Source organism: Marmota marmota, unplaced genomic scaffold (assembly GCF_001458135.2).
Source record: "Marmota marmota marmota unplaced genomic scaffold, marMar, whole genome shotgun sequence".
Taxonomy (NCBI): domain Eukaryota; kingdom Metazoa; phylum Chordata; class Mammalia; order Rodentia; family Sciuridae; genus Marmota; species Marmota marmota.
The window spans coordinates 1,432,094-1,445,142 of NW_026000225.1; the positions used below are offsets into that span (position 1 = coordinate 1,432,094).

General features: G+C 44.3%; 1 protein-coding gene across 1 annotated transcript in view; it reads right to left on the bottom strand.

Annotated features, from left to right (window-relative positions):
- Sfrp1 (secreted frizzled related protein 1) overlaps window positions 1-13,049 on the bottom strand; it is a 43,386-nt gene that overhangs the window by 26,068 nt on the left and 4,269 nt on the right. Inside the window, 1 exon segment of the mRNA XM_015506224.2 lies at window positions 11,243-11,320. Coding sequence (XP_015361710.1) covers window positions 11,243-11,320 — 78 coding nt within the window.

Consider the following 13,049-nt stretch of genomic DNA (forward strand, 5'->3'; position numbering starts at 1 on the left):
TAAAAGACAAAGCAAGAATCTGTACTCAGTAGAAGCCCAATGATTGCATACTCAATCAAATCTGCAAGAGTGCATGGTTAGATTTTCAAAAGAAAACATACACACCTGCTTTTAAATGAATGTGTGTTAAGAGTAAAGAATCTGTAACCTGAGAGGCCCGGGTGCTGGCCAGCATTTGGCACCTTGCAGGCAGCTGATCCTCTTTGCACCTCTGCATCTTAGAACAAAGGCCCTGACTCTGCAGCCAGCCCTGCTCCCTCTGGTAGGAGAGGCTGCCTGCAGGTTACTACATGGAGGTTAGGGGCTGCCCTCAGTGGTTCAGTCTTGCCCTTCTACTTCTCAGCACCTTGTCCAGGGCTGACAACAAGTACTTGCTTGGCTGACCGCCTTCCTTTCCACAGCTCTGCCTCCTCACCCAGGTGGTATCTCTGACTAGGGCCCATGGCCACAAGTGGATTGGTTGACAACTCTAACACATATGGGTTTTCAATTCACCTGCCACTCCACAAAAGCAGGCCCAGCACTGCTAGAACCTTGTTACCTTTTAAGTCAGGTACACAAACAATGGAGAATTAGAAGGACCAATTCCTTCTGTTATACCTCAATCAGCCTGTGAGTCCCCAAGTATTTGGACAGGCCTAGCACTCTAAGAGGATACTGAGCTCATTGCTAGAACTGACAAATGAAAACTGACATTCTTCACCTATAGTTATTTACCTGACAGGTTTTGTCACTGGAACATTTATTACTTTTTTGAGTCCTAACACCTTCCCCTGCTCTCATCACCTGACATCGGAATGCCCTTGACTTTCTCCTCTGATCTTAAGCCTTACATTTAGCTACTCATCCCCTCAAGGAAACTTCCCTGAATTTCTGCAGCTCCCACAGAAGACCTCTCCCTCCCTCAGGCCAGAGAGCTGGAACATGCACTAAAGCTTCAGAAGTGAGTGGATGACAGAGATAAGAGTGGACAAGGCCTGTCTCACCCACTGGTTTCTTAAATTTGTCAAGGGCAGGAACTGAGTCCTGGGTACAGAGTGGAGACCGAAGGCAGTCTGGAAGGCACATGGGGGCCTGTGAGTCTGTGAGCCATGCATGGTAAGATGGCAAGGCCACCCCACGTGAGGCACCGCAGGATGGAACATGCTTTTCAGGTAGCTGTTGTGTCTAAGGGTTTAAAGTGCTTATTCCAGGCCACAGACACAGAGGTAGGGATTTCCTTCAGCCATAAGCCATTTCCCAAGCGTGAATGGATTCATATCTAATAAAAGACACAGGTCTGAACTAATTTTCAAAAAGCTCACAAACAGAGAAGAACACCTCTGAGATAGTCCCAAGAGGAAATGTCCTGGAGAGCAGGCTGATAGAAGGACTAGAGAAAACAAGAGAAAGAAAATCCCCTTCATAATCCTACCTGAATGAGAAAGAACACTGTTTAGGGAACCTGACTCCTCATTTTTTGCCACCACCAAAGTACCATTTTGGCACTCTTTACGACTCACAGACATCCTTTCAGAATTTGTAAATGATTTCCCTTAATTCCTGCCCTGAAGAAAATACTCCTTTATTCCCCTCAAATACCTGCAAGCCAGTAAACATCAGTTCTTAAGAGCTGTCTGTGAGCAGCCTTCCTCCCAGGCCCACAACCAGCTACAGAACCTGAGAGACCAACTCTTTTTACTCTCAAGACTCAAATGTGAGCATGGGAGCTCTGCACCTGAGCCAAGGCTCCCACCCCAGAGCCTTCCTCCAACAGACACAAATATCACCTGTCCTCTGAGGTGCTTGCTTCTCATCCCTGCTCCGCCAAGGAGGTCAAGATAAGAAGCACCTAGGATGGGGCCTAAGTCATAGGAGTAAGGTCTTGCAGTAAGGACCCCAGAGCACAGTGATCCTGAAGCTCCAGCATCTCAGACTGCCGGAAAACAAGAGGTTTACGATTCAACAGTCCCTCTCTGAAAAAATGACTACAGGCAATTAGCACAATATAACCCTTTGAAAGACCTAGAAAACTGTATGTCAGCTCCTTCATCATCGCCCTCCACTTCTTCATTACTGCATCTCTTAAAACTGCCCTGGGTTCTGCCCTGCGCAGGGCTCGTCTTTCCTCTTGATTCTAATACAGATCTCTTGAAACCAGTAACAAGCAAAACCAGAGGCTCTGGGGAAGGAGAGAGAGAGAGAGAGAGAGTGAGAGAGAGAGAGAGAGAGAGAGAGAGAGATTGATTCCCCACTATAACTCCAATTCAGCAGAATCCAGAAGGTGATTTCATCCCCTACCACCATGCCCTGGCCCCAACTCCCAAATCATTCAACACACGCAATCCCCTGCCAATTTGATTCAACAAACGTCTATTTTCAAAGAAACCTAAGCTGGCTGCTTCTGGTTCACTTCCCTCAGAACCCATCACAAACTGTCCCTGTGATGCTGAGGGAAGCCGTCCTGAGGCTTGCCCCCTCTGAACCAGGAAGTCCCCAGGTGCCAGCACTAAGTGGCACTCAGACCCAGGAAGGCTCACGCAGCAGAGGCGACTCCTGAAGACATCAATGATGCCAGTCTGTCCAGCCAGCCAGGCTGCTATGCCAGGTCCTCTCGGGCACATCGAGAATGACAGTGCTAGTGACAGGCAAGGCCTCTTACACGGCAAAGCCGTAGTTCAAATATTTATTGTATGTGTCTGGCTTTCACACGGAATTTGCAACCTGCCAGTTACCAGTGTTTACCTTGGTAGAAATTCACGGGAAATCTTAGTCTGAACAGGCCCAGAGTTTATTTTACTGCCAGATAAACAACTTTCTTTGATAAATCATCCGTGTGACAGTGTTCCTGAAAGACTAAACAAAGATTTCAAGCACAATCTATAGGCCTTTGAGAAGCCTTCCAAAGCTAATGCATGTTTAATTGGCTGCTCTAAGCAGGTTGGGGCAGGGCAAGGGTCTGACATTTCTTTGGCCATTTGTTCTCTTAAATAAAAAAAAAAATACAGATTGGAGCTTCTGGCTCATTTCTACAAAACTGGATGAAATCTACCAATATTTCAATGCTCCTTTGCCTCTGAATATAGCCTATTTCTTTGGTCAAAGGGAATGAATATCACAGGGCAGCTGTTGGAAAAGAAAAGGAATTCTGCCCAGGAGGTGTTGCATGAGAAAAAGGGGAGGGAGAGGAGGGGCGACAACACAAAGGGGCGCTAAAATCTCTCTGAAATAGACCCCAATAAATTATGAGGAGAATATATTAGGTAAAAGGTTGCTTAAAAGCACCTAAAAACACACAAAAGAAAACTTAAGTGGACATGTCCTGGAAGTGGCGTACATTCGGTCATAATTCTTTGATGGCTTCCAATTGTAGAATGACCTCAGGGTGTCAGCGATCTAACTAAAATCCAGAGGTCCTTCTTTTCTATCATTCATAAGTTTTGCAGTTTAGGGGCAGCGAATGTTTGTTTGTGTTAACTCTAGTACCTAGAAGTTGCAAAAATTTTTTTCCAAACAGGTCTTTTAAAAGCCTTCTTCAGTTTAATCCTGTCAACAACAAATTAACCCGTACGTTCCATTCCACTTCTTAATTGATTGATTGATTCACTTAATTTTTGCCAAATTAGCTAATTTCATGAGCACTAGAATCAAATCCCCTTTCCTAGGCAAAGTTCTACCCTGAAACAACTTTATAATAAAAGAATATCATTCTTATGGATTGAACAACCATCACATTCTAGTGACTGAAATTAATTAATCTGATTAATTAATTCAATTCTCCCCACAATGTAATGAGATTGGAATTACCATTCATATGTTGCAAATGAGGAGGCAAGTTCAGGGAGGTTAAGAGACTTTCTCATGGTTGCTCAGCTTGAAGGGCTGGGATTCAATCCAGGTCTGTCTGGGCCACAGCCTGTGTTCTTTCTAGTCTGCTACACTGCCTGAAATCCAACAACCACTGAGCGCTCTCTCTCTCTCTCTCTCCTTGCAGATTCCACCAACTCTGAGAGTAAAAGAGCACTCACTCAATTCCCTAACCTGGGAGGCTCCTCCAGGGATCCTGGCAGGATGGGAACATGATGGGCATGAGAAGACAGGAAGGCAGGAGGGTATGAAATCTGGGTTGGCTCCTTAACATATGCTGATGAGAAGGAAAGCTGTCAGGAATCCAGGTGGAGGAGCCTTGGGCAACAGAATGACTAACTCCTTTTTCTTTTCTTCAGTCTGTAAGAGAAGGACATGGACTGGCTGATCTTCGGGGTCCTATCCAAATTAGCAAATAACTGGTACAGACAAATAACATGGTGTCCACAGCAAAGGTAGCATGCATGGGCTGTGAATAGCCCTGTTACCCCAGCTCTACCCTTAGCCCTCTTTTCCCATCTTCCCCACCAGAAAAGCTTCAGAAAATAAAGGTAAACTTGGGGGCAAATCCTTCTCCTTGCTCCCCTTCTCCTTGGGAGTTAACATATATCACAAAAGATGAAGACATGATGCTTAGAAAAATAAGTCAGATGCAAAATGACAATACCATAGGATTCCATTCCCATAAGGTCCCTAGAGTAGTCATATTCATAGGGACAGAAAGGGGAATGGTGGTTACCAGGGCCTGGGGAGAGTGGGATGGGGAGTTAATGTTCAGGGGGTATAGAGTTTTAGTTTGGATGATGAAAACTCGGGAGATGGATGGTGATGATGGTTGGTCCACAATGTAAATGTACTTTAATGCCACTGACTAAACAGTTAAAAATGGTTACGATAGTTAGTTTTATGTTAATATAATATGCCACCCAGTGAAAGGAAGAAAGGAAAGGAAGAGGTGGGAGGGCTCGGCCCGTGGGTCAGGGCCAGAGTCACAGAATTGCAATTGAAGAGCACTTCCAAGCACACCCAGATCACACTGTTTGGCAAGTGCCCATCCCAAGGAATAACCCAGTCAGAACTGGACTTAATCACAAGTAGAAGTCATGGGTCAGCTGGTTCCAACCCAATTATGGCTATACCTAAATCTGCCTCAGGACAAAGAAAGGCAACCATTCCAGCATGATGCAAGGAGGGCAAAGGACATCAGGTTCAATAAATACACTGACAGTATAGGATAGGAGAGTTTCCCGAATCACCCCTCCTCACTTCATTAGTGAAACCCATACAAGGAGGCCTCACATGCCCAAGTCAAATCACTGGTTACTTCCATCCCTGGAAAGAGCACCAAAGCGAACAACTGCTGAGTTCAGCTGTAAGATACTATCTCACCTTATCTGCTCATCATCAAAATCTATTTCTGGGTACAAGCTACCACTCACTGTAAGGAAACTGAGACATGGAGAAGATCTGCCCAGTGTGGCAGGGCGTACACACAGTAGCAAAGGAGGCAGAGGGAGGAATGAACTCAGTTCCAGAGGATGCAATGCCCCATCCACAGACCCCAGACGTTTGTGTCCCTGCACACATTTCAGTAGACTGCTGAGAGCCATAGCAAGCCATTGAGATGATAATGGTTATGTTAAGCTGTGTATATTAGACCCCTGCTGTCCACCTCAGCCTGCTACTTTGGAGTTCTCAAGGGGATTCCCGGAGAGTTCCCATTGGTTGGGGAAGTGCCGGAGGAGGGATTTCCGGTTGGTGGTTGCTGGCGTCACCTCTCAACCACTCCGTTCTGGAAAAAATGCCATGTGTCATTCAGACTCGGCTATGGCTCTCAGCAGTAGACTTTCATTGGTTTAAAGTTACTATAAATTGATGCTCAGTGGAATTTGCCTTATCTAAGCATCTTCTGCCACCATCATAGCCAAGAGAGAATCCATGATGGAGAAGGGTGCATTATACTCACTGAAGGGGGAAAATTTGGCTCTTTACAGCTTTTACTTTGGGTTCCTCAATGTGTGACCTCAGCCTAAATTGCCAGGGGCCTGATTCCTTGGGAAGAACCCCCAATCTGAGACTGGATAAGCAAGTAATTGACAAACACCACTCCAACTGGAAGGCTTTGAAAGCTTCTGGTTAATCAGGATCTCGGCACTGCACCATACAATCTCAAGCCCGGGAAGACTATTAAGAATGAGATACAGATGGTAACCCATGTGTTACACCCCCAATGAACTGAACAAAGAGACAATTCCATGTTTTCTCATACACAAAACAACAATTAATTCCAAGCATTTACAAATCTGTAGATAAGATATGTATTTTAGACATCTTCAGTGACAATAAAAACCAGTTGTCTTCAGCCTGCCAACTCTACACAGGGGAGGGGGTAATAGCTCCTTCTCCCATGTCTATTTAACTTTGATTAAACTAAATTTCTGGATGTTAGGGTTGCTTTTTCCGGATAAACATAGACACTCAAGTCACTCAAAGCAGGGCATGTAGGGCTGGGGATGTGGCTCAGTGGTAGAGTGCTCACTTAGCATGCATAAAGCATTGGGTTCGATCCTCAGCATCACATTTAAAATATAAAAAAGAAAAAAAGATATTTTAAAAAAAAATTTTAAAAACAGGGCATGTAGCTTTCCTTGAACTTAATTAAACACACAGTACATATTTACTTGGAAAGGAGCTCTCCCCTTTAAAAACAAGCAAGTCCGATATCCAGGTCCCTGTCATTCACGGACTCTTCTGACAAACCTTTATTTTTTGCCTACCCTGTATAGGACACTGTGCCAGGGACTTTTTGAGTACAAATAGGCCTTATTTTGTTCACTCTGAGACTCAGATTCTTTTTGCATTTTAGCATGAAGGATGTTTTCTTTGTCAGTGATGCAAAACGAATAATGCATCTCATAATTAATGGGCATCCTACACTAGGTAAAATATGGCATAAGACAGACGCTGCTCTCAAGCAGCTTACAGATGTTGCTGTTACTGGGTTGGCAGCCAATTTTCCTCTTCTTAGGGAGGAAACTCGTTTAGTTTGGAAAGCCTAAACTCCTTTTTGCAAGACACAAACTGCCCTGCTGAATGAAACTACAAATAGCAGCACAGTCCAGATACCTTGAGAGAGGTGTGAGGCAGAGTGAGAACAGATCAGCAGAGGTGCAAGGACCTCAGAAAATATTTCTTCCAGGAAATATTCCAAATGCTAACTGTGAGAGCTGCTTTTCTTTTTCTTTCCTATTTGGCTAATATTAGTGTTGCCAAGTACAGTTTTTTTCTTTATGAGAAAACATATAAACCAAAAAAAAAAAAAAAAAAAGAGAGAGAGATACTCCCAGAAGGCAAGGAAAATTTCTGGGAGTAAAGGAATATTTTTGTACTGCAAGAAACTATGGGGCTAAAGAATTGCCACCTGAATTCTTAAGCTCAAAAAACTCAAAAAGCCAAAAAAAAAAAAGAGGAAGTTCCAAACTATCTGTAGTGAAAGTACTAAATATCATCATGCAAATTTCTGCCAGAAATGCTTAAGGGTTTTTACAGGTACTGAAGAAAAAGCTCAGAAAAGTGGCCAGAAGCGAGGATCTTAACCTCACAGCATTTATAAATCATATCCTCACTTCCCTGAGATAAACTAACCTGAAGGAAAGATGGATATGGGCACTAAGTTGTTAACAGCAAGATTATTTGTGTGGCAGCTCGCAAACTCTACATTGGCCTATTTAAAAGGCAAGAGGAGTACCCTGATGTCATACAGCAAGTAAAGCAGAGAGAACAAAAAACAGAAGAGTGCATCCTAATTTAAGCATAGCAGGCAGGCTGGCCGCCATGTTGAATTTAGAGACTTTGCACCACCTAACTTTTGGCTTCCCACATCTGGTGCTTGATCCAGGCTGATCCAGCTGCATTCCAAAGCATCAGCACACAAGCTTTTCTGCTGATGTTTTTCCCTGTTGGGGGAAAAAAATGTGCTCTGAACTGAGGGGGTACAATGCAGGGGTGGAGAGAAAAATGGCCAGGCAGACCCACCAGAGGGTTAAAAATGCATTGCCCAGGGGAAGGTAATGGGCTGGGTATGGTCAGCTCCACAGAGGTTGCCGGAGTCCAAGGATATGCAGGCAAATGTGTAAGGGTGAGTGCTGACCCAGAAGGAATGCAGCCCTTGCTTCCAGAGCTCACAGAGCCTTCTAGCAACCTATGTCTTCCCACCAGGAATGGCAGGACCACTTAATGCAAAGTTTGATCCCTGGAGTAGGGAGTCAAACATTCTTTTGCTTCTCTGTTGTGTGTCAGCTTGCATTGTCGAATGTCTTTGTTTCCTAACTGAATCCCATCAGCGTGGCTGACTGCCTCACTTATTTGAAATGAACTGAGCTAGGAAACAAGTTTCTCAACAAGGCTGTGTTCTCCAGAGTGCTAAGAAGAGCAGAGCTAAGCTCGGCTCCTGCAGAGAGACAGTGGGGTGCTAGGGGTCCTATTTATTGTTTTATAAGAAAATTTTTTTTAAAAAAGTCTTTCCTGCATCCAGGGTAAAAAAAAAAAATCCAGTATACACCATACTTGCGCTGTGCAGTACCTCAATGGCAAAGTTGAAACACTGTTCATCATTTCATAAGTGAGGAAGCCAGCACCATAGTGAACAAAAAGACTCCAGGTGGCAAAGTCAGATTCCTTATTTATCAAAGACGATGACTTGATAAGATGATCTCTAAGGTTCCAGAGGAACTCTATGAACCCAAGAAGAAAGTAAGCTCAGGGCTGAAGGAACACAATCCCAAATAGCTAATTACTCAGCTTCACCAAAATCGGATTGGTTATTAACAAAAAATACACCCTCCTTTCAGTAAGCAGTATGCCGGTGGCTTGTTGATTTAGTAGGTGCCTGCTGCAGGGTATAGCAGGTGAGTTACCCTTGTGCCCTCTAGACCTCTGCCCTACATTATGAAGTCAACCTTGCCCAACCAAATTCAAGGACTGCCTCTTCAGACCACGTTTAAGAATTCATCTAGTTCAACTAATAGCCACAAAGCCCCCAGAATTTTGAGGGACAACTGAAAGAATAGGGAGGAGACCCAATAATGATTTGAGGATATTGAGTTTCAGATCAAGATTCTGACCACAAAGACATGGATCTGCTTTTCTCAGCTCCTTAATGTTAACTTTGGCCTTGAGTTTCTGCAGCCCCAGGAACTTTAGAGCCTATGAGCTATAAATTAACTACCTCACTCTACAGCAAATCACAGTCTAGTGTTTAGCCAGGAGTTTTTTAAAAAGCTAAAATTTACATTTTAATTTATTCAAGGTGGATACTTTTGGATTACGGTGTCTAACATGGTGCTTTGTATTCAATAAATGTTGAATGAAGGGACACACGCATATAAATGATAGACACACTAAATTTTGAGTTTCTTAATGGGAAGACATCACCTGCCAGTCTGCCACACACTCAAATCCAAGGCCTTCTATCACTCTTCTCTGGGGTGTAGAAACTGATCAAATCATATGAACATAAACTAACCACTAATACATTACCTTTCAGAGTTTAATATGATTCCCTGGGCTTATAAAAGGCCAGGGGGCCAACGGCTAAATGTGAGTGTTATAATTTACCATATCTGAAGAGAATCAAATTTTGTTGATTCTCTTCAGATATTATAAAGCACATACCTTTAACTATCCCTCCTAAGGATACTTTGGGATCTCAGTCATATCCAAGCCCATTCTTCCTGTCCTGACCATGCAACTAAACACTACCTGTCAGGATTTCTAAGAGATTTTATTTGTGCCCTTGTTTCCTCAAAGTCCTTCAGGAAGGAACCAAATGTATCCTGTGGATGAAAATATTGTTGCTGCCAAGGTAGTGTAGAGCTGTATAGCAAGAGACTCACCAGCCTCAGCCCAGTTTGGGGTATCCCCTAATGAAGCAAGAGTATTACCATAAAGAAGTAAATACTACTACCATGGATTAGGTGGAAGGACATCAGACTTCACATGAAAAATTTCAGGTGCCCTCTACAATTTTATCTGAGTTCTTTTAAAATGGGAAAAAAGAAGATAGGGTATGACTCAAACACTGATAGCAAAAAGGACAGGAGACCAAATTTTTCCAAGAGGTGCCATCATTCTCCTCCAAGAACAGAGAAGCCAGGCAGAGGTTTGCTGTTGAAATAAAAACCACAATAAACATCCATTCTCCTGATGCTTTCTGTAGCAAACAGTTTGAATTTTCCAACTTCCATCTTCTGCAAAACTGCAAATACTCTGAAAATGTTGTGATGCACAATTTCCTTTGACTTGTGTATGCACCCACATGGGTGTGAATTTCATTCAGACATGGCACTTCACTAGTACAAGACCTTTTTTGTATATGATAAAGTTTAATAAGTGGTAAGTTTGATTAATGAACACGAAGTGATTCTTGATGAACATGAAGACTCACATTACCTACCTTTATGCTTTTCCTGATAAGAATTCTGTAAGAAATCCAAATTCAGGAACACAATGCAGAGAAACACATTGTTCAGCATCAGGCTGAACCTGTCCTTCAGCCAACCCGGCCTGGCCCAAGCACGTCTCTGCATCCATTAAAGATAGAGCTAGAGAGACAAAGGGAGCTGGCCCTCCAAAAGGAAGCAATTCACATTTGCTTTTCCTAGAGAAAAGACTCCCAGATTGTTGAGAACTCAGGTCTCCTACCCTCAGACTGTGAGAAACCATCCCCGGAGTCCCCTGGGATCTGCTCCTTAGGCCACATCCTTCCAGCTCAGGGAGCCCTGGGTGCTGATTCAGAATGATTTGGAAAAGGAGAGAGAAATCGCACCACTGTGGGGATGTCAATGTGCTTTACCTGGAAGAACATGACTGGGATTCTCCTCTGAACCCCCCTACCTCCCCCAGCATTGAAATTTCCCCCTCCTGGGAAGGTACCCTGCAGTCAGCCATTTAAACCCTATGTAGAGTAGTGCTGACATCTAGGGGTGAATATAAAAAAAAGAGTCATCCAGACCGAGCCCAGCAGGCTGCCCACTGGAGCAGGTGAGAGGGGGCTGTGCCTCCTTGTAGCTTGCCAAGGTTGGTGTGTTCCCAGACTCCTCTCCACCTATCCCCACATCTGCCACCCTGTGCTACTAGAGAAGGTCTCCCCAGACCTATACCATGACACCTCCCTGTGCAGAAAAGCAGAAACAGTTTGACTTTAAGAGAAACTGCTCCGTTCCTGCCCTAGCCTGTCTTCTATCTACCTGAGAAAGTAGCCATCTGGAGAAGATGGAGGTAGAGAATGTCAAACTCCAACAAAAACCCTCACACGCTCTCTGATCAGGAGACACAGGCCAGGAAAAGGCAGGGGATTCCAACCCGCCACCCCAGACTGCCAGGAACACTTTCTTACCAAACTCGCTTGCACAGAGATGTTCAATGATGGCCTCAGATTTCAACTCATTGTCACATGGAGGACACACAGTTGTACCTAAGAAGGGAAAGGGGAAGAAACAGAAAGCTATAAGTTAAGAAAAGAAAACAACCCCTGGGGAAGAAATGGGCCTGGGACCAGGCTGAAAATGGTTCAAGGTCTTCTGGAATTTGTAAAGGATGATCTGAGAATAGAAAAGAAAGGCTCTTGAGCCCAGAATCTAGAGCCACAAACAATCCAATAGTTTCTTGAAACATTTTGGCCTAGAGGAGCTGAATATGACACATTATTTAAGGTGTCTGAGGTAGATGGAGGCAGGTCCTGTGAATCATGACTTAGGGGCTATTGCGAGTCCCTGGGAAAAGCTTGCTTATAAACGAAAATAGATCTAGTCCATTGTTTCCTGTCCTTTGCCCTCTCCCTTTTAGGCCCCTCTGATTTCTGCCCCCCCCCCATTTGCACACTCCCAACAAGACAACCTATCAATTTGAGACCAGCTCTCTAGAAGCCAAGAGAAAAAGGAGTCAAACTTACTAACTTCAACCCTAGGGCCCTGAAAACCCCTCTCCAAAAAGGTCACTTCAGTAAAAGTTAAAGTCTGAGCAGGAAGCAGAGCAGCTGGGTGGGGGTGGGGAGACACTAGTGAGGGCCGCCAAATGGGAAAATGGAGCTGGCTGGGGAGGGACCCCTTGAAGACTCTTTCATGAGCCACTGTAAAGTGCTTTGAAGAAGTGTGTGTGTGTGTGTGTGTGTGTGTGTGTGTGTGCACGCACACACGCGCGTGCATGCATACCACTAGGAAGGAGCTAGGCCCCAGGAGAAGAAAATTCTGAGACCAGGGCCAGAGGCTTTCTCCAAGTCAAAATGCTGTCAAAGCTGGGATCCCCCTCTGTGGAAGGGCAGAGAAAGCACTGCAATGGAATCCTCCAAAGGATGAAGTGACTTATCATTCCTGCCATGGCCATCATTATCTATCAAACAATGTGAAGTTTATGGAGGATCTAGGAGCACTAGCATATTCTGAGGACAGTCCACTCCTTTCCCTCTCATTGCACAGGAGGTCCAAGCTGTGCTACAGAGCACAAGAAGGTCACCTTGAGACTGAAGCCAAGGGAGATGGAAGACCAAGTAGGGTTTCGTGTGCTGAGCATCTCTACCCTTTGTCTTCCTTCCCCATTCCCTTCTCCAGTGGTTTCTGTAGCAGCATCTCTTTCCCCTAAGAGACTCCCCATGTCTCTTGACACCAAAAGCACCCCAAGGTGGAGGAGGAAGCCGCCACCATCAGGGCTCCAAGAACTCTCCAGTCTTCTAAGCAGGGTGCCTGAAGGGGCCAGCAGAGGCTACACCCCTTACTCTGTATTAACAAGATGCCTCTTCCACCTGTGCTGTACTGCACCCAGGACCAAACACCTTTCAGGTTTTCAGGGCAGCAAGAACCATACTCCAAGCAAAGGATGACATGACGACCATTAGGCCTGATGTTGGAAACATATTTTGCACCCAGAACTTGAAATCAGGTTTTAGAGGTAATGCTTTTGGACCAAAAAAAAAAAAAAAAAAGAATTTTCCATCATGGTTCTTGTTCCTTGGGGAGAAAAAAAAAGAGAAAGGAAGTCCTGCAATATGGAAAGGACCGTGTCACCCATACCAGGACTATGAACCTGCTTTGGGATTTTTCTCATTTGAATGTTCTTGCATTTGCTTTGTTTTAATTTTTTAAGTAGAACTTATCACATTGCAAGATTCTACAAACATAAAGTTAACCAAACAAGTAGCAGGTCCATCT